Raw genomic sequence first — 23,814 nt, forward strand, 5'->3', positions numbered from 1 at the left:
TCAATTCTAGATTTCATAACAGATTTTTGGAAAAGGAAAGTATCCAAAAATTATTTTGTTTGACCTGTTTCACTTTCTGGCCTCTCGGCAGGCTCACCACCTTTGGTGTCAATGTGTCTCTGTGGTTAATAGTGCCCTAGGCATTGGGCACAGTTGACGACCCAAATAGTAAATCTGATTCAAATTCTCTGCTCTTAATAGGACAGTTCTCCTGGGGAACAATTCAATTGCTGGAAGTGCTTTCTTTTGGATGATATACCTAAAAAGAGGTATTTTGATAGGAAGGAAGGGAGGGAGGGCGGGAGAGAAAGAGAGAAGGAAGGAAAGAAGGAAGGAATAAAGGAAAAGTATAGAAGTTAATAGTGAAAAAAGTGAGACTTACCAAAGAAATATTTTTCACATGTCAAATTTTTTCTTAACTTCAAGTTTAATAATTTGAAAAAGTAACTGTCAAATGTTGACATCTAATTGACATTACAGTAAGTGCTTACTATGTATATTTAGTTATGTGATTGTTAATATGGATATGATAAAATGCTAAATAAAAGTTGCATCCAAAAGTATTATTTTAATTCACTCATCCCTCATTAAACCCCTACTCTGTGACAGGAATTGCACTGTAGGGTTATAGGCTATAATCCTTGATCCGCAGAGCTTTATACATTAGAGGTTTTTGTTGTTTTTTTTTTAAGTTTAGGATTCGAAGTGAAAAAGAAAAAGTCAAAGGAAAATATATCAAAAAAATTGTAATGGACCATATGAAGAAGAATGCTTTAAATAGGACTTTAAAATATAATAGGAGGCAAGATGTTGAAAAGGTAGGCCATGTTCTAAGTTACAACCTGTTTCAGAACCTGACTCTCCCTATTAGCTCTTTGATCTTGGATTAGTTCTACTCTCTTTCAGTCACCTGATTTGTAAACTGGGGATAATCTTAATACCCAAATTTATATGATAATAAATGCAAACTGGAGTCTTGGCCTGAGACATGGTAAGCACTTAATAAATCTTAGTATTGTTTTTCAAGAGACAGGAAGAAATAAGTCAAGAACTCTAGATAATTAATAAAATCTTTATAGAACAACAAAAAAATGAGAAATATTAAGTAATATAATATTAACAAAGATAATGGGTATTATGCCATTATTTACAGACACTATTTACTCTTCTAAAAAGAAATAACCAGGAAATTAGTATTAATAACAAGTACTTAAAACAGTGCCTGGCATGATAGTTGTTTTATAAATATTTATTTAATTAATAAAGTAAGTGAAGTTGCATTTCAAACAGGGCTACAATCATTAACAACCCCAAAGTATGAAGACTAATAACGAACTAATAAAAAGAAAAATTTAACATTATCAGATAGCAAATAAAGATAGGTCAAGCCATAGCAACAGTGAATTTCAGGAATAAATTGAAAATAATAATGGCCACTTAAAAATGGGGATACAGTTATGCAAAAAAAAAAAATGATCAAAAACTGAATTTGATGAAAAAAATAAAGGAGTGTACAAATAGACACAATGGAGCCTTATGTTTTGAGGGGAAAAATGCAACTGAAAATTTTATAAATGTTACATATATCCCCCAAATGAAAGTCATTTAATTCACCCAGTCATCTACCTAGCTAAGTTGAATTGTGTACATTTGTGTTTGTGCAATGATTCTCAGACTTTAGCTTGTATTAGCTGGAAGATGCATGCAGATTGCTTCTCCCAATTCCACCCCAAATCTGGGCAGGACCTGACAACTCATTTCCAGAAAGGTTCCAGGAGATGCTGATGCTTCAGGTCTGGGAATCACTGCTATAATGGAAAGAAGAGTAGGTATAGCTTCTGGAGCTTAAGGTTCAAATCATAGCTCTGCAGTTACTGGTTGACCCTAATTGACCCTAGAACATCAGGTTAATTCTCTAGGAATCATTTTCCTCATAAGAAAAAATGGTAGAAATAATAGTTACCTCAGAGAATTTTTATGAGATTATATAAGAGAATATATGATCAGTACTAGTACTGAACTGACATACAAAAGGAACTCATAAATGTGAATTCATGTTACTAATTTCAAATATGACTTTAACTGATAATAACAAGTCCACATATTTTCTACTGAAAGGCAAAAAGAAGCTTGTAATAATAGATTGCTATTGTTTGTGAATTATCAATAATTAAGAACTGAAAGGTCTTGGTGCTAAAATACAAAGTAATCTCATAGTTGACTTTATCAGTTAGTTATACTTCAGGAGAAAAAAAATTAAAACATAGAACAAATAAGAAAGCTTTCTAAACCCTGTTTTATCCCAGAGGTCAGACACTATAACAGGAAACAGCTGTGAGCTGGAAAAGCTAGGTCAGTAGCATCAATAAATTGCAACTCCTCTTGGGTTAATGTGGTAAAACGCCAAGGCAGTGTATGCGTTCATGTGAACAACAGAAAAGATCTCAGTCATGCTTTGCTCAAGGAGTTTATAGTATGTTAAAGATTCTAAAGCAAATTATGCATTCTGATGCATGTCATAAATGCCAAATAGCATAGCTAGTCAAGGAAATTTGGAGTTTCATTTGAAATACAGGTAAGGACTAAAAATAATTAAGACTTCTCATTCAGAGGGATTATCATGTAGCAGTATTACATTTAAAGTACTACAGGGGATTTATGCTTATATTGTTAGTTTTCATCACTAATTCAATCAATAATATTTATTGAGTTTGTCATGTCTGTGTAGAGAGGAATGTTCAAGTCTCTGAGTATACAGGGGAGAAAGAGATGTCCTCACGCAGTTTAAATTTTCAAGAGAAAGACAGGCAACAAGACATAACAAATGAGAAAACAAAATGATTTTAGATAGTGCTAAGTGCTATGAAGGAAATAAAACAAGATGATAGGGTGTGACTGGTACTTACTCGTTTTATATGAGTGAGTATACTAATAAATGTACCTGTATTATTCTAAAATGCTTTATGAACATTAATTCTCTTAATCCTCAGCAATCCTATAAGGTTGGTATTATCATTATTCCCAATTTACAAATTAAAAAAATGGAAGCAGAAAGGTTAAGTAACTAGATCAAGGTAACAGAGGTTTGAAGAATTTGGACTCAGAGAATTTGGCTCCCAAGACTCTGCTCTTATCTACTATATACACTATGTTATGGCTTTATTTCATATATTATCTCATTTAATCCTCACAACTATCTTCTGAGGAATCATACCTCATCTTGCAGAACTGACAACTAAAACACAAAGAGAAGAGGGGCTTTGCCAAGTTTTTTTGTTTGTTTATTTGTTTGTTTTTAACTCGGGTAATCTGACTCCAGTTTCTCCTTGACCACTTCATATTATTGCCTCTGGATGATTTCTGTGAGAAATCATCATGGTATAAAAACTAAAGTAAAAACACTAAAAGGAATAAGATGACTTTGTGTTTATATGTTTACACAAAAAGTGAGACTAAATAACCTAATCTCATTTCTAAATTTTGTCACCAAATATCCTGTTAAATTAGCTATTTTAAGCAAAGCCTACGAACAAAACTTAAATTCTAATAAAATTCTTTATTATTAAGCATCAGAAACTACATTCTAGTCTTCCTATCCCTAAAAATTAACCGTCCTTTCCACCAACAATCAAGTTCTCCAAAAATGTGAGAGAAAACTAGGACGATAATATTGAAACATTAAGCATGAAGGATAGGGCCTCAACTTATTCACCTGCACTTTGAAAAGACAGGACTCTATCAATGGTCCTCAAACTTGTTCATGTAATAGAACACAGCATTTTTTATGCTTTTTACAAGAATGTGGTAAAATATTAATATATATAATTTATGACAATCGCACATATAATTTTGTGCTAAATCAGAGACCATCTTATACTAGTTTTATACTAGGTTACAGCATAAACAAATGCTAGCAAATGTCAGTTTTTTCTTTAAAGGTTTTGTGGCAGAAAAAAGTGCAGTTTCTTCTGTGAATTGTACTAAGCCTTCTATTCCCTTTTTTTTAGCAGCAGAGGAACACTGAGGTTCCCCAGAGCACAATTTGAATACCACTAAAACAGCTCCCCAGGTTTCCTTTCAGCCCACTATTGCTGCTTCTTTCTAGAGAAGTGTGTTGAAATATTTGTGTGTATGTGTGTGTGTGTGTGTATATATACATACATACATATATATATACACACAAATACATATATATATATATATGTATGTATGTATGTATGTATATATCTTTTGAATGGAAAGATGCTACTGTGGGCATTCCTGCATATGCAGCCTCAGCATCCTTTACTTCCCTCTAGCAACCCACCCCTGCTTTCCTTCCGGGAACCGGTTCTCCCTTGGTCTTGGTCAATGTGATTCCACTGAAGGTGAGTCCACCCCTAATGCCAGGGTTGGAACACATGACCTGGGTCTGAGCCAATCTGCACATCACAGTATGGAATGGGAACTGACATTTCAGAGGCTTTGTTTATAATTCAAAGACTTGCCGGTATTTCTGGAGATTCTGCGGCCCTAAAACGTGAAAATATTTAAGGGCAGAAGCTGCTGATAACCATGTTCCTTCCTCATGAATCCTGAAGGCAAAATTGAGAAAAAATGGGGTCCAGTAGTATCAGTTTAATACCTAAATCGACCTTTCTTTTCCTCTGAACTTTTTTCAAATTAAATTTGCTTAAGCCAGTTTGCATTGGGAATTTTACTTCCCACAACTGAGAGTCCAAATCAGTACAAACAGGTATCAGTTATATTGCTGAGTTCTCAAATCTTGATCATCAGTAAAGTGGAAAGCTCCATTACAGTTACTGTCACTACGTCACATGCAAATTTTATATTTTTCCTTCCTTTTGTCGCAACCCAGGCCCTACTCTAAGTACTACATGCGTTCCTAAGTTATTGTGGCTATTTAGCCTAAATTATTAGGTTGTTAGGCATGTAAAGTTTTTTTTTAATACAATAAATGCTATATTCTTTTTTTCCTTTCTTAGTGTTGACCATGACAGAATTTCTACAGTTAGAAAATAAATGAAAAATTATCTAAACTAGTCTTAAACTGGAAGCAGCAGTGTAGTGGGCAGAATTCTAACAATGGTCCCTAAAGATATTCTGCCCTAACCTCTGGAGCCTGTGAATATGAGATATAACTCCCATGATTATGCTATGTAATAATACAGCATAGCTGACCTTCATGTAGGGAGATTAGCTGGGTAAGCATAATCTACTCACATGAGCCTCTTTAAAAGCAGAGTTTTTTTCCAGATGATGGCAGAAAGAAAAGTCAGATTCAAAGCACAAGGAAGATTTGACACACCATTGCTAGCTTGAGTGTGTGTGAGTGTGTGTGTGTGTGTGTGTGTGTGTAGGCAATTTTATCACATTTATAGCCTTGTGTAATTATCACCACAATCCAGATACTCAACTATACAATTATCACAAGACTCCGTTTATACTCTTATCACAAGACTCCGTTTATACTCACAAGCATCCCTAACTCCTGGCAATTGCTAATCTGTTCCCTTTCTCTATAATTATGTTATTTCCTAAATGTTATATAAATGGAATTATAAAGCGTATAGCCTTTTGAGATTGTCTCTTTTCACTCTGCATAATTTTGCTAAGGTTCATCCAATTTTCTATATCAATAGTTTATTCCTTCTTATTGCTAAGTAGCATTCCATGTTCAACAAGTCATAGGAAAAGGTTTTTTATGTTTTAATATGAAGAACTACCACAGAGAATACCTGCATCTTGGTAGTCATGTATGATACGCATCAAATAAACACTAAAGGACATACTTTCTCCAACTTATCTCTGGACATTGGAAACTTTTTCCACTTGTCAAGTTCTCATAGTAGCAAAGACATGGGTTCAATTATGCCAGAGCCAGAATCATTAAAAATAAGTAAATAAAATTATCAAAATTCAGCTTCCTATTAACCTTAAAGAATTCAATGACCTCAGTAAGAAAGAAAAATGTTGACATCTGTGATATTAAAGATACAAAAAGAGAACAAAATTTCTGGTGACTCCAAGAGAATTTATACCTGCTAGAAAATTATGAGCTATCTTGTGATTAAAGTTTTCTGCTTGATATATGAGCTAACTTAAATAAAAATTAGAACAATCATAGCTTTCTGATAAGATAAAAAGGCAACATATAAAAAGATCTACTCTCAAATCAATAAAGCTGAATGGCAATTTTCACAAGAAAAAGATTTGCATGGTCATGCATCATTGTTATAGGAGACATAATTTCATGAATAAAAAGGAATCATACTGTTTCTCCTAATGAAATATTTTTCCCTTTACTTTCAAACAAAACAAATCTCAATTATCCTCATAGACTCAGCTCCAGACCTTTCTCCACAATTCTTCCAAACACACAGCCCTCTGTTCTTTCTCTAATTTATACATTTGCAAGGAAGCACTTCTCATGTACTGCTGTGTGAAAATTATATTTCATATGCTTATTATTGAACATCCACATCATGTTCCAAGTTTCTTTCTCTTGTTTATTGCCATCTTGTTTATAAGAGCAAAAACCCTGGAAATAATTTAATATCCTAAAATGTGGCACTGGTTACACAAATTAAGATTCACACTAAAGAATGATGACATAGGCATATATTTAATCATTTTTGGCATATATTTAATCTTGTGAAAAGATGTTTACATAACATATTAATGTCTGCTAGTGTTCTATCATTGTCAAACACAAAAAGTTAGCTTGTCCCCATTTTTATAAATGTAACTATGACAACAAAAAATATAACACTAAGAAAATATAGAAAAATTAATAATCCAGGGTTAAGTATTTTCTTTCTTTTTTTTGTTTTTTCCAAATTTAATGATAAACATGAATCATAAAAAATAATAAGTTATTAGAGTTTTAATGTTTTTGTATTCTCTCTCCAACTATACAGTTCAACTTTTGTGAGAACAGACTATCCTATTTACTTATATCCTCCAATTTGGTGATCTAGGTGATTTGATATACCCAATTTATTTAGTTCACAAAGGCTAAAAACACACTGTTATAGAATGACTATAGTTTGTCATTACTAAGTTATTCTATTGTGAATATATATATTTAGCATACGTATATTCCTTGAAGTCTGAGGGATTTGTTAAAAAGACACATTTAAATACTCTGTTCTAATTAAATACTCTATATTTAAATACTCTATATTTAATGAGAACTCAAAATTTACTTTTTAAATAACTTTAAAAATGCAGCAATACACAGCTTTTCCACAATGAGAATTTTTAAAGGCAGGAATTACTTTGCATCCTTATGATATTTTGCACTTAATATTAACAACAATACTAATAATAGTGCATTAATATCATCATAAAAGCTACCACTTACTGAGTATTTACTATGTGCCAAGAATTGGGCTAAACTTTAACACTTTTTATATCATTTAAATTTCACAATAATTATTATTCCTCTTTCATATATGAGGAAATTAAGTATCAGTAACATTAAATAGTTTGCTCAAAATCACACAGTAAGTTCTTAGAAGAGCTAGAACTGGAAGCAAGGTCTAGCTAACTCCAGATTTTGAGATGTCAATTAGGGAGCTATATAATCTCTCTTAGTAAAGAGTTAAAAGTATTATCAAATAAATGAATGAACATAAAAGTGAGCAACAAATGCCTATTATTTAATATAAATTGACCCTTACGTATTAGCAAGTAATAGAAAAGAATACAATGAACAAAGTTTAGGAATAGGAGCTAAAAATTTTAATCTTGATATTAAAATCTATATGTTCTAGCATATGAATATTGGAGTATAGTTTTGGTCCTTTTGCATCAAATTCACAGAATGGTCCAACTGGAGACTTTCATCAAAAAAGAATGAACTCATGACAAACGTACAGATGATAACAAGTCAATCAAAAGGACTATCAGTTGTATTCAAATTGATAAACTGATGGGCAATTAAAATAATTTTATGTACTACAACACAATTATTCTTAAATAACTTAGTTAAAAATAAAATTATTGATCTTTAATAAGTATTTGCAGAAACTATTGATTATCATAGGAGGAAACCTGTTATTTCTGTTTTTAAAAAGTAAAAATAAGTCAAAGATAAAATATGTCATAGTTTGACTAACTCTGTAGCCCAATTTTAAAACATGAAAAATATAAAGAATAGCTTATAGTTGCAGAAAGAAAATAAAATGCTGATAAAAAGTATGAATTCAGTCCCCTTATTTGATCAGCTAAGTTATAAATTTTACAAATAGAAAATAAAAAGTCACTTAACAAACTTCATGATCAATATAATTTCTACAACCTTAGACAGATTTTCAAAAGTAACTTGGCAGAAAAATGCTTTATGATAATATGAATGCAAGAAAATTAGGGACTTTTCTGTATATTTTTATATATCTTCGCATCCAACAAAGTTCCAGAGGAAAAAAAATTACTTAATAAATGTTCAGAGATTAAATGACTGATCATATTCTGGACAGGATCCAAAGATGTTTGTACAATACAATTTATAAACTTGAAATACTTGAAACTACCTAATTGTTCAATACCAGAGGAATGATTAAGTAAATCGTGATAATATTATTGGCCACAAGAGCCAAATGGAAAACTTCTACCTGAAAATACAATAACAGACATTAAGAACTCAATGTGTAGATTTAGCAGCAGATTAGAAGAAGATGGAGAGAGATTTAATGAGTTGAAAGACAGGTCAAAAAAAATATTCACACTAAAGGATAAAAATACAAAAGGTAGAAAATACAAAATAGAGCATAAAAGACATAGGGTTTACTGTAAAAAAAGAAAAAAGTTCTAATGTACATATCATTAGTGTTCCTTCGAGAAAAAAGAGAAATGCAGCTGAAATAACATTTGAAGAAACAATTGCAGAGATTTTTCCAAAACTGATAAAACACAATAAGCCACACATTCAAGTCCTAAAATCCACAAGTATTATAAATACAAACCACGGACGATAACAGCAAAATAAAACAAACAAAAAAACACTAAGGAAAATCATAGTAAAAATCAAATACAAAGAAAAACCTTAAAGTCAGCCAGAGAAAAACAACATATTGCCTTCAAAGGAGAAGTGAGACTGATACATGACTTCATGATTTAAAAAACAAAAATAGAAGCCAAAACCAATGGAATAATTTTTTCAATGTGTTGTTTAAAAATACATGACAACCTAGAATTACACACCCAGTAAAAATTTAAAAATAAGAATATAGAAATGAAATACAGATTTTTTTAAAGACAAATAAATACAGAGAGAAATCATGACAAGCAGAGTCATACCCAAGGAAATATTAAAAGATGTTCATTAAATAGAAAGAAAATGATTCCTAATGGAAGTCCATAGATACAGAAAAAAATAAAGATCAACAAGAAGGGTACAAATGTGGCTAACTCTAAATAAATATTGATCAAGAAAATAATAATTTTAATGTTTTATGGGTTTGAAAAACTTACAGAATTATAATATACACCAGCATTTAGTCAGAAAGTGTATATATAGAAAATGAGAACTCTAAGGTCTTTGAATTATCTGAGAAGTGATAAAAGCACTCATTTATATTAGATGTTAATGACAGAAGCATGTATAATCTCTAGGATAACCAATAAAAGAATATTAAATGAACATATAAACCAAGATAATTGAGAGGAAGGGAATGAAATAATATGTAAAATACTCAACAAATCCAAGAGAAAGCAAAAAAAAAAAAAAATGGAACGCAGAATAGATGAAATATATGGAAATCAAATAGTAATATGTTTTATTTAAACCCAGAAGTATCAGTAATTATCTTATGGATAATTGGACTAAATTCTTCAATTAAAAGACATAGCCAGGCATACTGCATTTAGAAAAATTACATGCATTCACATAAAACACTTTCAAATAAAGATAAAATCTGAAAATAAAAAGATATATAATGCAACCATCAACCAAAAATCTAGGGCCACTATATTTAATATGAGACAATATAAACTTTAAGTTAAAAAATACTAAAAATAAAGAGGAACATTCCATAATAACATAAAGATTAATTCTAAAATTGTACGCATCTAATAAACAGCCTCAAATTATAAAAATAAAAAATTCATAAATAAAAGGAGAAATAGACAAATTTGTATAAGTGGGACATTTTAGCCATATTTCTCTCAGTAAATGATTTACCAAGAAAAATATCAATAAGTATATGCAACATTCGGAAACACATTTATCAAATGTGATCTCATTGACATAACTAGAACACTGCACCACCAAACTGCAGCATATATATTCTTTTCAAGTACATATGAATAACATAAAAATTGTCCAGATATTGGTTAGAACATAAAGCAAATCTCAACAAATATCAGAGTTGAAATCGTACCAAAAATGTTCTTCAATCACAGTGAAATTAATCTAGAAGTCAGTAACACACATATAAACCAGAAATCTTTCATATGTTTGGAAATTAAGAAATATACGTCTGAATAATCCATGAATAAAAGATTATAACAAAATGAAAATTATGATGAAAATATGACATTAAAATTGGTGGAATGAAGTCAGAGAGATGGCCGGGAAGCTAGGCTGGCTGAAGCAGAGGAAGGGAGAAAAGAATGATGGTCAGAGAAATACCATAGGCCTGGTAAAGTTTTATGATGTAGCACATAGTAAAGACATTGGTTTCACTCGGAAGGAAATGAAAAGGCATAGGAGGATTTGGAACTGAGGATTCCTATGATCTGACTTATGAATATGAAAGGATCACTCTGGCCATCAAGTAGAAATGGATTGTAAGAGGCCAAGGGTAGAAGGAAATAAACGAGTTAGGAAACTAACCAACAAGTCACTGACTACTTAAACTCTGCTCTTACCTAATTCCATATACTGTAACCTCATAATCCCTCCACCATCAGTCTCCTCCCTGTCTACCACGTTACTCAAATCTAGACCCTCCTTACCTACTACTTTCACTATTATAATACTAGATAGTAGAAATAGAGTTTCCTATTCATACCTTGAATAGCTTGAACAAAACAGAAAGATACATAGTACATTTTTAGAATGGAAATTAAGCAGCATAATTGAAATTTTGGGTACCTCATGGTAGTGAGAACAAAAATTAATCATAAAATGCTTATTTGAAAGCCTTTCATAATTTCCAAATTATTGCACATTTATGATACAAATCTAATCTTTTGGATTGTTCGATTTGGACTTTGTTTCAAAGAAGCAGGTACAATTTGATTATTTGTTCACTTTATTTTAATTCACAGAGAACATACGGGAATTAATTTTAAAATATACTAAAACAAATATCAGCTAATATCAGGATATTTGACTTTTCTAACTAAAAAAAATAATTATATCGCTGCATCTCTAGAACACAAAATAATTTTATGCTCTTCTATATAGTATAAAAGAGCGAGAGATTAATGCTTAAAGCTGAGCAGTTCAATAGCTAGGAACAGTAACCCAATGTGAGATTTTATATAACCTAATATGAGATTTTATTCCTAGAAAGTGTAATTGAATTTAGCGAATATCAAAAGCAATTATTATATCAACATTTGTCTATATTGGTAGAAGTTCTAGAAAGAAGAATTTGAGTGTGGCAACTTAAACAGTCCACTTGCCTTAAAAAGACAGTCTGACTATTATCAAAACCAACCCTTGCATTCACTATCGCTACAAAAATTGTGTTGATATTTGATAAACAAAATGAGAAGAATGTTCTAATCAAATAAGATAGCTACTAATTACCATCAACTATATGCAAAATGACATAAATGATTTAATAGAGTAATAAATCATATGCTATTGAATACAAGAAAATCAGTATATGACTGAATTTTTAATGTTTTTTTTACAATTTTATATAAACATGATCTTCATCTGTTTGTTTAAAGAACTTCTCATTATTATTAATTTACCTTTCTTTGAAAAGCAGGAGACTATAATAGGTCTTTTACTTAGTACATCTCAAACCTGTTACTAAGAGAAAACTTGAATGCAGAAAAAAAGCACATCACTTCTTTCAAGCTTCATTTCTTCTATTTTATCATGGGTGGAAAAAAGGCCTTATGAAAGTTGACCAATGCAGTATAGCTTGGATTTATATTCTCTTGGAAGGGTAAATGTAATAAAGTGAGTACCAAATGCTCAGTGTTTATTCTGTGCTGATTATAGCCAGACTTAATTATAGTAGGACTAATATTATAGCAATTGTTAAAGTGTAAAACTGATTCAGGAATTATATTTTACAAAGGAGGCTTTGATTTTAATTTAAATAATTCTCCTACGGTATAATACACATTATTCAGGAATGTTCTGCTTTTGTTTTGATTGAAATAGTAGAGATACTTCAGGAAACCAGGGAGCAGAAACACCTGTTTCTTATCAAATTACATCTCTTAATGATCATAATAATTTTATGCACTAGATTAACTTTAAAATGTAAATATTACCATATTTTAAAATTTAAATTATTAGATAGAAATTTATTTTTACAATAGCAGTGGAAAATATGAAGCAAAATATAGTATATTCTTACCTATTTTATTCCAAATATTCCTACTAATAAAGCATGTATCAGGCATCTACATTAAAAATGCTTTTCATAACATGTTAATTTTTGTTCTATTGCAAATATAATGGTCAATTATTAAAATTTAGAAAATAAACAAATAAAAATTTTAAACTTTAATAACTATTATCAATATTTTTATTGATATATATAACCTGCCCATCTGGTTAGCTATTTAGCTTTACATGTATCTATATAAAATGAGAATACTAATAAAAATATTTTATAACTTGCTTTTTCATTAGTCTTGAAACTCTTAAGACATTCAATTACATTTTAAATTAAAAAAAAAAATGAAAGGTCTTTTAAATATATGTACTCTTTTGAAAGAGTAAAGTACATGCCAAGTTGACTCATGAAGAGAAATGTCGGTGTGATCTGTGGCAGCTGCTGAGTTTCCTGGGAAGGAAGGGGCCGGTTAGGAGTACAGTAGCTGGCAAACCCCTCAGCGCTCAGCAAAGTCACTAGTGGGAAAAGAACAAAGGCCTTTCCAATGCAACTAACACAGATGTGCCCAAAGGCAAACTGTCAGAAACAGTTAAGATGACAGCTACTCACAGTTCATTATTTCCTTCTCACAGGTCACTGGGTGACAAGCTGGGTCAGTGTGCTTTGTCGGTTGTCCCAATCCTTCCCCACCCCCTATTCAATTTAAATAAGGATAAAGAGCTCCATTGGATAAACTAATGTAAACAAACAGATTCCTGACACTTAAAGATGCCAGAATAAGATATTTATTTTATTTTGGACCAAATTTAGAATCAAATGTACACACAACTTACTTTAGCCAAGCAAAAAGAGAACCATATTTCCATATCTCACTGACAGAGGAAGCAAAAATATTTTACGTGTTGCTAAAGCAAACAAAAAAACATAACCTATCATGAACTAAGAACCTTCCATTCAGGATCTTACATAATAAGAAATTTTCCTTTTTTTTAATCAGAAAAAGTTTTCTACATTACAAAAAAAAAAAAAAAAAAAGGATCAACAATCAGATTGCTTTCCACAAGTGTTTGAAATGTAAATTAAATGAAATGATTCTGACTGTAAATGGAAGAGCCTGGTTTGCAGTGATTATTACAGTTTTTTTTAAGGATATAATTCGAATAACACAAATCAAAATGGCAATAGTCTAATCAAATCTTTTATAATGTAATACACATAAAATTTTAGTAATGACTTAATATAACTATTCAATATGATAATATTCTGCTATAAAATTAATGGAATAAAAATTACTAGGAATGAGGAAGAAAACAGCAGTTAAGAGCATGGTCTATAGATCTAAATGAATGTGGGTTCGAATCCCATCTTCCCCATTAACCAGATGTGTAAATGGGCACATTACAAAGCCACTCTTAATCTGTAGTTTTATGAATTATGAGTACCTCTACAGCCATATTATTATGACAATAAGTAAATTGATCTATCACATTGTTATAAGAATAAAATATTTAGAATAGCAGTTGGCACATGCTAAGTACTCAATATTTATACTCAATAAATAACATCTATTAAGTTACCTGTTACCAAATTTAGTATATACAAAGCTGACCTGAACCACCATTAGAGGTGTGAAACACCTTGGTTAATCATGACAAGTTACAGTCACATTATTATAAGAGGGTTTTTAAAAAACTCTCATTTCCAAGTGCAAGCCTCTATAAATCAGTTAATCTGGACTATTGGATTCAACAAGAAATCAGAGGTCCACAGTCTCCCTTCATGTTTTCTAGCCCTTATTTAGTCTCTACTGAAACCTGCTTATATTCATATATCTTCTATCAATCCCATTGTAAACTGGTCCACCTCTAGGTGTGTTTCCAAGATATTCAGTCAAAAAATAGGCCCTATTTAAAAACCTGAAGATTTGGAATAATTACAAGAACAAGAACATGAATGGTCAGGCAGAACAATAAGACTTTGGGCTCAGAGAGACTCACCTTAAATTACTAGCTGGAAGGCTTTAGCCAAGTAACTTAATCTCTCTGTGCCTCAATTTCCTTATCAGTGAAACAGAAATTAATACCTCTGTTTTACATGCCTCATAGTTTATTGGGAAATAATGCACATAAATCACTCAAGCAAATTCAGTATAAGTTATTAATAATCTAATGTTTTCCCTGATGTTCTAAAATTCTATTTATTTTTCAATTTCTACAATTCAGATCATTTCACATTATTCTTTTATTTTTTGCAGTGATTTGGTTCTTTATTTTGTAAAATTATCATTGATAAAAGCAAAGAAATGTAAATCCCTCTCTTGAAGCTGTGATAATGCACAGATTTCCTTATATTGGAAAAGCATGTAAACCTAACAAGACAACCTAAGGTTCAAAGTAATCAATATGCCAAATTCAGTACCATGTTCTAATTTAGCCCAATAATTCCTTCTGAAATGGGACGAAAGTAATTGCTCTAAGTATTTACTCTTTCCTCGAAATAACTTTGTTAAAGAACAGAAAGAGATGGAGAGAAACTGAAATTACATCTATTGTCGTAAATTGTGAGGGCAGAGAGGAAAATGCAGATAAGTCCCTGTGGCTTTAAGAGAAAAAAAAAGAAAGAAAGAAGAGTTGTAGCCTGAGACACAAACCCAGCAGAATGCCCTGGGGACTTGGGAAATTGCTTATAAAATAAAATCCTAAATATATTTACCAGTCAATTCTTATTGACTAAAAATTACAGATCTAAATACAACTCCCATTAAAAACTCTTTTCTACCTCTATTTGTTTTCAGAACATTTTCACAACTACTACTTACTGACTGCTTACTACATTTCTGGAAATTTAAAGACATCTCATTTAATTCTAACAACTCAAACAAGTATTGTGGTCTGTTACCTGACATTAACTACTTTGTTTTTTTGTTTGTTTGTTTGTTTGGGGGTGGTGGCCTCATATTTCCTAATACTATAAGCCTTTCTCTCACCAGACTCCATTGCTTCAGAGAGATAGAACAACAGAACACAGAAGACAAATCTCTAAATTATCCAATGCCCTCAAACCTCAGAGAAAATATTTCCAGGCGGGGGAAGGAGGGAATCAGAGAGAAGTAGGCAAGTGATCACAGAGATCCCCATATGCTGACCCACCAGGGCCAGGGCCTTGGGATAAACATCAAAACTCCATACAAGTTTTGGAAATCTGAAAGCAGAAGGAACTTGTGCCTCCTTGAGTAGAACCTTGAGAATAATGACAGGCACCAGTATTCTCTCAAAAAGGGTAGAGTGGCTGCCAGGTAAGTCTGGAAAGGTAATCCAGCAACAGCCTCAGAAACAGTATTTGAGTTCTCAGTGTCCCAGTGTCCTCGCACCTCCTGTTTTACATGAAAACTTCAAACACTGCTCCCCAGACTTACAGTCTAGTGCTCTGGAAGGAGAGCGGCCTGGTAGTATCGTGGAGCATCGGGCGGTTGAGAGCCTTATGTGTGGCAGGGAATGAAGACCTAGAACTGAAGTTTTCATACTGGTCCAGGACACCCCCGAACTATGACACGGTAAGGTACTAAATTTGTTATTTTGTTTGATTATGCCCTATCTTACTCAAAACGACCAAATCAAAGGATTTGAGGTTTAAATAACAAAGAGATAATAAATAGAAGAATCAGTTTCATTATCAGGAAAAAAAATGTTCCCTTCCTGTCAAATTCTGAGTCAGAAATACATAATTTAAGAATATAAGATAGTTTTAATTGAAATAAAGGTTGCCATGTTCCACACAAACTTACACAATGTTATATGTCAACTATATATTAATAAAGCTGGCTGAAAAAAATTTTTTAAAGAAAATAAAAGTTGTCATCTGTCATCTTCTTTCTTTCTTCATGCAACTGACATTTCTATCCACAGTTAGAATATTTAAACTTAGGAATTCTCTTGAACTTTAATGAGTATGATAAGAATTGTATTACTACTTCAAGAGTACTCCAATCAATAGTTAATTTCAAACAATTACATATTAAAATTGCAGTTTACAAAGTCATTTTGTGATTTACAATGCCAAATCCCAACAAAATAATAATAATGACAATAATAACAATAAACTTTAGTTTTCTAATTTCATAAAGATCAGAGAAATAGTTTCCATTTACAGATCAAGGATAATTTTCAATTGGTTAGTAAAATACTTGATGTTAGTTTTATTCTAGTAATAGAAATTATGTCAATTTGTTAAATTATCATTACTTAAGACCATCTGTTATGTACTCATTCTCAGGTCTAAACATCATATTTTCCTCATGAACATTAGGATTTTTATGAGTGTGGCCTTCTTAAAGACCTCTTGGTATTTTCACAATTGTTTATATGCTCAGTACTGCCTTACCCTAATTATGTTATTTCAGAGTATTTTAGTGTGATCCCGACAGTAACCCTTCCGAAGTATGCTTATAAACAATACCATACATCGATCTTTAATGAAATACACATAAATGTCACCTCTCTTGATCAAATGTGACCCAAAAACTACTGTGCTTGAAAGCCGAAGGGCTTTTGAGATACTTCAATAATCGTCAAGAAATCAATCTTACATGAAACTGAAGGAAAACATCGAATGTCATTGAGCAATAAAGCTCCATTCTGTCAGTTCCCTACCTCTGAGCAGAAGCCTTAGGATGTTTCTCCTCCAGCTTCCTCACCAGTGCCACTGTCTCCCCAAGAGAACCTTCTGGCATTAAATGGGCGTCTGAAGGCTCTGGCGGTTGCTTCAGACCAGGGATGCTGGCACTTTTTTGTAAAACCTAATAAGTAAAATATAGGAATAATGTGGCAAATTTTCTTTGAGTGGAAACATCTAAACTATATACACTCAAAATTTAACATTACACTTTTCATGGTTCTTTCAGCCTTCTCCAACCAGCCCATAAATCATTTTTATGTGGCCAGAACTAAAGAAGGTAATCCTAAGAAGAGTTATAGTGTATCACCATGTATTTAATAAAATCATGTTTATGTAAATTTATATAGACATTTATATAAATATTAATGTGCATATGGATGTTTATATTATGTGTATGATTTTAAACAATCAGTAACATTAAGATGTGAATTTGTGCTTGCCTCTTGAAAACAACGTGAACATTTTTCTCTTTTCAAAAAACATTTTAGAGATCTATTTTTGTCTTGCCTCTGGCTCACTACACTGACCTCTTCTGCTAAGCTGCTGCCATGTTCCTGATGAGCTGTGGTCCAGGCTCCATTGTGAATGTGATACTCTGTCTGGGTCACATCCATTTGTGCATTTAGGTCCTCTAGGTAGGTCAGAACAAACTGAGGATAAGCCTGTAGGATGGAAAAAAAAGTTGTAACAGCCTTGTAAGCAACAGCCGAAAATCTATACAACTAGAATGATGGGAGGATAAATTAGATTAATAAGAAAAAGATCTGGCTAATAAACTTTGTACATTATTATCAATTTCAGATCAAAATCAAGCCAAATAGCTTTAATATTAGATTTCTAATTAATTGTTTAATCTGATCAAGTTTAACTAGATTGCTAACCATCCCCTTTAGAGAGATAAGATTAAAATATTAAAGCCATACTATATATTAATAATAATAGCTAGCATTTTCTAAGTTATTTCTACACAAAAGGTATTATTGTAAATACATTGTTTACATGTAATGTGCAGTTGCTATATTGTTTGAGAATATTCAGTTGTGCTCTGGAAGATAAGAAAACAAATGGGACAGATGAAATTTATTAGCTGCATTAAGCATAGATAAGTTAGTAACCTGAGAAGTGTCAGACAGAAAGTAGAGCACATATATATGAACGTAGACAGGGATAAAAAAAAAAAGAGAGAGACATGTAATAGTCATGATTTACTAAATAACAAACATGGCCACAAATACTTAGGATACACTAAACAGAAATGAAGTACATGAGACACACAAAAATCATGAGATCTTTAATTGGCCGCCTATTGCTGCCTCTCGTTTTGGATCTTCTGCTGGATAAAATCTCTAGCTGCCCATCAGGCTAATTGGGGGACCACAGCTTTTGGCCATGTGTACTTGCCAACCAGCTCTCTCATGGAGGAAGTGTGTGTCACTATCTCAGGCAGCTTTTGTCTATTAGGTCCACTTACTCAAATTTCAACTCTGGTCCTTGTAACCACATAATCAGCAGGGAAGGGTGATGCAACACAGAGAGAATATTCAGGTAACGTGGCCTTTCAACTCATGTGCACCTTAAGTGTGTTAACCTACTCCATCTCTCTTCCCATACATTTTGCTTTGTTTTTTAAATCAATTTAGTATTTGTGATTTGAGCATTTTAATTTGGTCTGTGTACCTTTCTGTTCCATGAGCTTTAAGATAGCCTATGTAGGAGTATATTTGGAGGCTATCATTGCATCAAAGTAATTTCCCACTTGACAATATGTTTGCATTTTAATCCTTGCAACAGCCTTTTGAAATAGGTATTATTAGTGTGTCCATTTTAAAGATGAGGAAACACACGGGGAGGTTAAGCAGCTTACTCAGTGTCATCCAGATTGTTTACTAGTCCATAAAGCTTAGATATGCTGCCTCAAGTATCATATAAACTTTTTTCTTTTTTTATGGTGTAGAATTAAAGTTCCAACCAAACATATGAGGAGATATTCAGTGAATAAAGGGCACTAAGATCTTTATATTGTTATGGAAAAAGATACTGAATGACTTTAAACTTTGTTAGAAAATGTGTAACTAAACATGCATGTTAAAAATGTAAGGCACTCTAGAACCTTAAATGGATATTACTAAATGAAAGCCAACCTTAAAAGGCTATATATTGTATGATGCCAACTACATAAAATTCTGGAAAAGGCAAAACTGTGGACACAGTTTTAAAAATATCAGTGGTTGCCAGGGGTTAGGAGGAAGGGAGGGATGAATAGGTAGAACACAGAGGATATGGGGGGCAGTGAAACTATTCTGTATGATACTATAATGTTGGATGCATATCATTATACATTTATCTAAACCCATTGAATATACAATACCAAGAGTGAGCCCTACTGTAAAGTCTGGACCTTGGGTGATGATGTGTCAATGTAGGTTCATCAACTGTGAAAAATGCACCACTGTAGTGTGGGATATTGATAGTGGGGGAGGCTGTGCATGTGCAGGGACATGGAGGTATATGGGAGCTCTCTGCACTTTCCACTCAATTTTGCTGTGAACCTTAAACTGCTCTATTAAAATAAACTGCTCTAAAAAATAAAGTCTATTAAAAAAATGTAAAAGTAGAAGTGACAAAAAGAATAGATAAATTATACTACAACGAAAGTTAAAAGTTTTGTGCTGCAAACACTGTCACCAAGAAAATGAAAAGACAACCCACAGAATGGGAGAAAATACTTGCAAATCATATGTCTGATAAGGGAAGTGTATCCAAACATGTAGGAAACTGTTACAACTCAATAATAAAAAGACAAATAACTTAATTTAAAAATGAGCAAAAAATCTGAGTAGAAGATATTTCTCCAAAAAAAGGCATACAAATGGCCAATAAACACATGAAAAGATGCCCAACATCACTAATCATTAGGGAAATACAAAACAAAATCTCAATGAGTACCACTCCCCACACTCTAGGATGGTTGTAATCAAAAGACAGAGAATAACAAGTCAAGGAGGATGCAAAGAAGTTGGAACCTTCATACATTGATGGTAAAACTACAAAATGATGTAACTGCATTGGAAAACAGTTTGGCCAGTCCTCAAAATATTAAATATGGAGTTATCATATTACCCATGAAATCTACTCCTAGTTATATACCAGCAAGAAATGAAAATAAACATCCACCAACAAACTTCTATAAAAATGTTCATAGCATTATGTACAATAGCCAAATAGTGGAAACAAAAGAAATTAACTGTTTAAATGTCCATTAACTGATAAATAGATGAATAAAAGGTGATATTTCCATGTAATGAAATATTTTTGGCAATAAAAAGAAATAAATTACTAATGCATGCTACAACATGGATGAATTTGGACAACATTATGCTAAGTAGAAGAAATCAGTTATAAAAGACCACATACTGTGTGATTCCATTTATATTAAATGTCCAGCATAGGTAAATCTATAGAGACACGTGGGGCTTGAGTGAGAGGGTAGAAAGAATGAGGGAGTAGGTCTGAAGTACAAGGTACCTTTTAAGGAGAACAAAGATGTTCTAAAATTAGATCGTGGTGATGGACACACAACTCTGTGAATATGCTGAAAAATACCAAATGGCACACTTCAAATGGGTGAATTGTATGAACAAAAGCGATGTCAGTGTGCATAGAGGCAGATCTTCCAGCCTACTCAATCCTCAAATGACTGCTGCCCCCATTGAGACCTTGAATGCAGCCTCCTGAGAGACCCTTGAGTTAGAACACCCAGCTAAACCACTCCCAGATTCCTGGCCCACAGAAACTGGGAGATAATAAATGTTTGTTGGTTTAAGTTACTATGTATGGGGGTAATTTGTTACACAGCAATAAATAACTAATACAAATAAAATATTAAAAAAAAGGAAATGAGTATGTTTGTTTTCCACGATCATTATCAACATTGGATATTCCTAATTTTCCATATTTAACAGGGAGAAAAACTATCGTCATTTTACATTTATTTAAATTTTAGTAAGGTTGAACTTTTTTATTTGGTTTGGCTCTTTTTTCTTCTGTCATGCATTTCCTTTTCATGTCCTTTACTTGTTTTTCTGCTGAAGCATTTATCCTTTTTATAATTGCTATATCAGGAGCATTACATATTAAGAGTATTATTCCATTTTCTGACATTTATGTTGCGAAATTTTCTTTATTTTCCATATCTCTCTACTTACTTTTTCTTATGTTATTTTAGATTTAGAAGTTTTAAAATTTTTTCATATACTCAAAGCCATTAGTTTTTCCTTGATGGATTCTATCTTTATTTATATGTTCATAAAGACATCTACTCACTATTCCTGTGGGTTAGATGCTTTCATCCATGCTTTCTAGAAATCTAGGTATTTTATGGTTCCATGTTCTAATTTAAATCTTTAATTTAGCTGAAACTAGTGGTTTGTATAAAGGAAGTAATCTTTTTCTTTTTGCAAATAGAGGGATGGTTAACTTTAAAAACAAGCAAACAAAAGTAAAAAAACTTACTGAAGTAAAAACAATAACAAAATGAAATACTGTATTTAAATTTGTTCATTATTATTATCATTAATAGCTACAAATTATCAATTAGCTAGAATTGATATGCCAGAGTCTATCAATAGGCCAGAATCTGTGCCGAATACTCAAAATGCTGGTATTAATATCTCTATTTTGCAGACAAAGAATATGAAGCTTGGAAAGGTTAAATGACTTGCCTAAGGCCACACAGCTAATAAGTGGTGGAGCCAAGATTAGTTATTAATATCCTAAAGCAGTAATTCTTTTTTTTAATGAATAGAATGAGCTCCATTTATGATCCAGCTGCAAATAATTATCAAATTATCCTCCATTTTAGCCTTAACTAGATGGATATAGTTTTGGATATGACTAAATTTAGATCTAATTAAAATTTCTAAACCTCTATAAGAATGAAATGCCTCATTAAAAAATAGTTTTGCTCTGTGAATCTAGAATAATTGTAATTTTTTTAAAAAATCAATGATTTTGGAAATGCAATATTAAAATTTTTAGAATCAAAATTCTCTTAAAAGTAAAATGTCTAAAATACAAAAGTATGCTTTATTTGCTAGCTATCAATACTACTGTTAGGAATTAGAACATTATAAATTGTGAGATAAGGAGAGGTAAAAAGGACATCAGAGTAGGTGTGGAAGTTGAGGTACTCGAATTTTGGGAGAGAAAAAAAAGAAAATACACTTAAACCTTGGTCCTGCTCCTCCATGTCTGTTGGCAGAAAGGATGATACTTATATAAAACAAAATTACGTTCTTGAGTTATGCGAGTCAGCTCTGTTCAGATATGCCTCAGAATGAAGCCCTCGTGTGCAGGTACAGGCTAGAGCTGGAAGAGTATTTTGGTACTGTCTCAAAATTCTACTTTTTATTTTTACCAAGATGTACAAGCTTTAGTCTTTCTGTGATTGCCAGCATACCAACCTAGAGCCTCAGGAATATAGTGGAGTCAGAAATAGGATAAAAGGAAAGCTGGGGTGAATCTCCGAATGAAGTTAGAAAAATGAAAATTTTAAAATGCTTTGACATTTGATGGTTATGTCAAATTCCCTGCATAAGAGCAGAGGTAAATGTGTATAGTCCAAGTCAAATTAGCGAATGGGGGTGGGATTTTAGCCAGTGTGCCAACAAATAACTACTCAAGGAAATGCTATTATATTAATTTTAATATTTAAATTGCATCAAACTCTCTAAGTTTCTAAAATGGAGCACACTGTCATGGAATAACAGCTGAAATATTTACTTCTAGAACACTAGAGAAATAAAGGTACTAAGTTTATCAGTCGAGGTCAAATAAAAAGATAGAAACCACATAGTAATTTGAACAGGAAAAGTTTAATACAAAAAATTAGTAAAAGAGGATTAGAGTGATAGGAAATTAGCTAATAAGAATTAAAGAGAACACTAAAGAATGTATGAATTGAAAGAGGGAGCAGCCAGTACCACTAGGTCTGAGATAGAATGCCCAAGGAGGAAGCATGCCCCAAGGCTGAGATCCGGACCCCATCGAAGAGGGCACAGTCATCTCACAGGTATTGAAGAAGTCCCTGAGGCAGTGCACCCGTGAGAGTCACAGTAAACCTGCCTTTGGAGCCTGAGAAAGCCATCTACAGGGAAGTGCCTAGTTGGTAACACTCCACTAAAAAGCCACCCACGAGAAATGTGCTCAAGGAAACCATTCACAAGAAGATGTCCCACTGGCTGTACTGTGCTGTGAAGCTGCCCAAAGCAGGTGCCAGGCAATGAATGGTAGATCTGGAAAAGAGGTTAACATATTGTTAACTGGCACACTATGTGTTATAGGTTGAATTATGTGCCCCCAAAAGGTCTATCGAAGTCCTAACCTCTGGTACATGTGAATGCAACCTTATTTGGAAATAAAGTCTCTGTAGATATAAAATCAAATTAATATTAGATCAGTAGGGTAGGCCCTAATCCAAGATGACTAGAGTGCTTATTAGAAGAGGGAAATTTGGACACAGACACACACACAGAGAGTGCCAGGTAAAGACTCAGACACAGAGAAAGACAGCCGTGTGAAGATGGAAGCAGAGATTAGAGTCACA

At 32.4% G+C, this 23,814-nt stretch overlaps 1 protein-coding gene across 1 annotated transcript in view; it reads right to left on the reverse strand.

The window, feature by feature from the left end:
- DCDC1 (doublecortin domain containing 1) overlaps positions 1-23,814 on the reverse strand; it is a 367,143-nt gene that overhangs the window by 128,177 nt on the left and 215,152 nt on the right. The window contains exons 18-19 of the mRNA XM_039866324.1: positions 17,738-17,872; positions 17,186-17,331 (exon numbers count right to left, since the gene is read on the reverse strand). Of these exons, the coding sequence (XP_039722258.1) occupies positions 17,186-17,331; positions 17,738-17,872 (281 nt within the window). The remainder of the gene's footprint in view (positions 1-17,185; positions 17,332-17,737; positions 17,873-23,814) is intronic.

This window comes from Pteropus medius, unplaced genomic scaffold, assembly GCF_902729225.1.
Source record: "Pteropus medius unplaced genomic scaffold, Ma_sr-lr_union100, whole genome shotgun sequence".
Classification (NCBI taxonomy): domain Eukaryota; kingdom Metazoa; phylum Chordata; class Mammalia; order Chiroptera; family Pteropodidae; genus Pteropus; species Pteropus medius.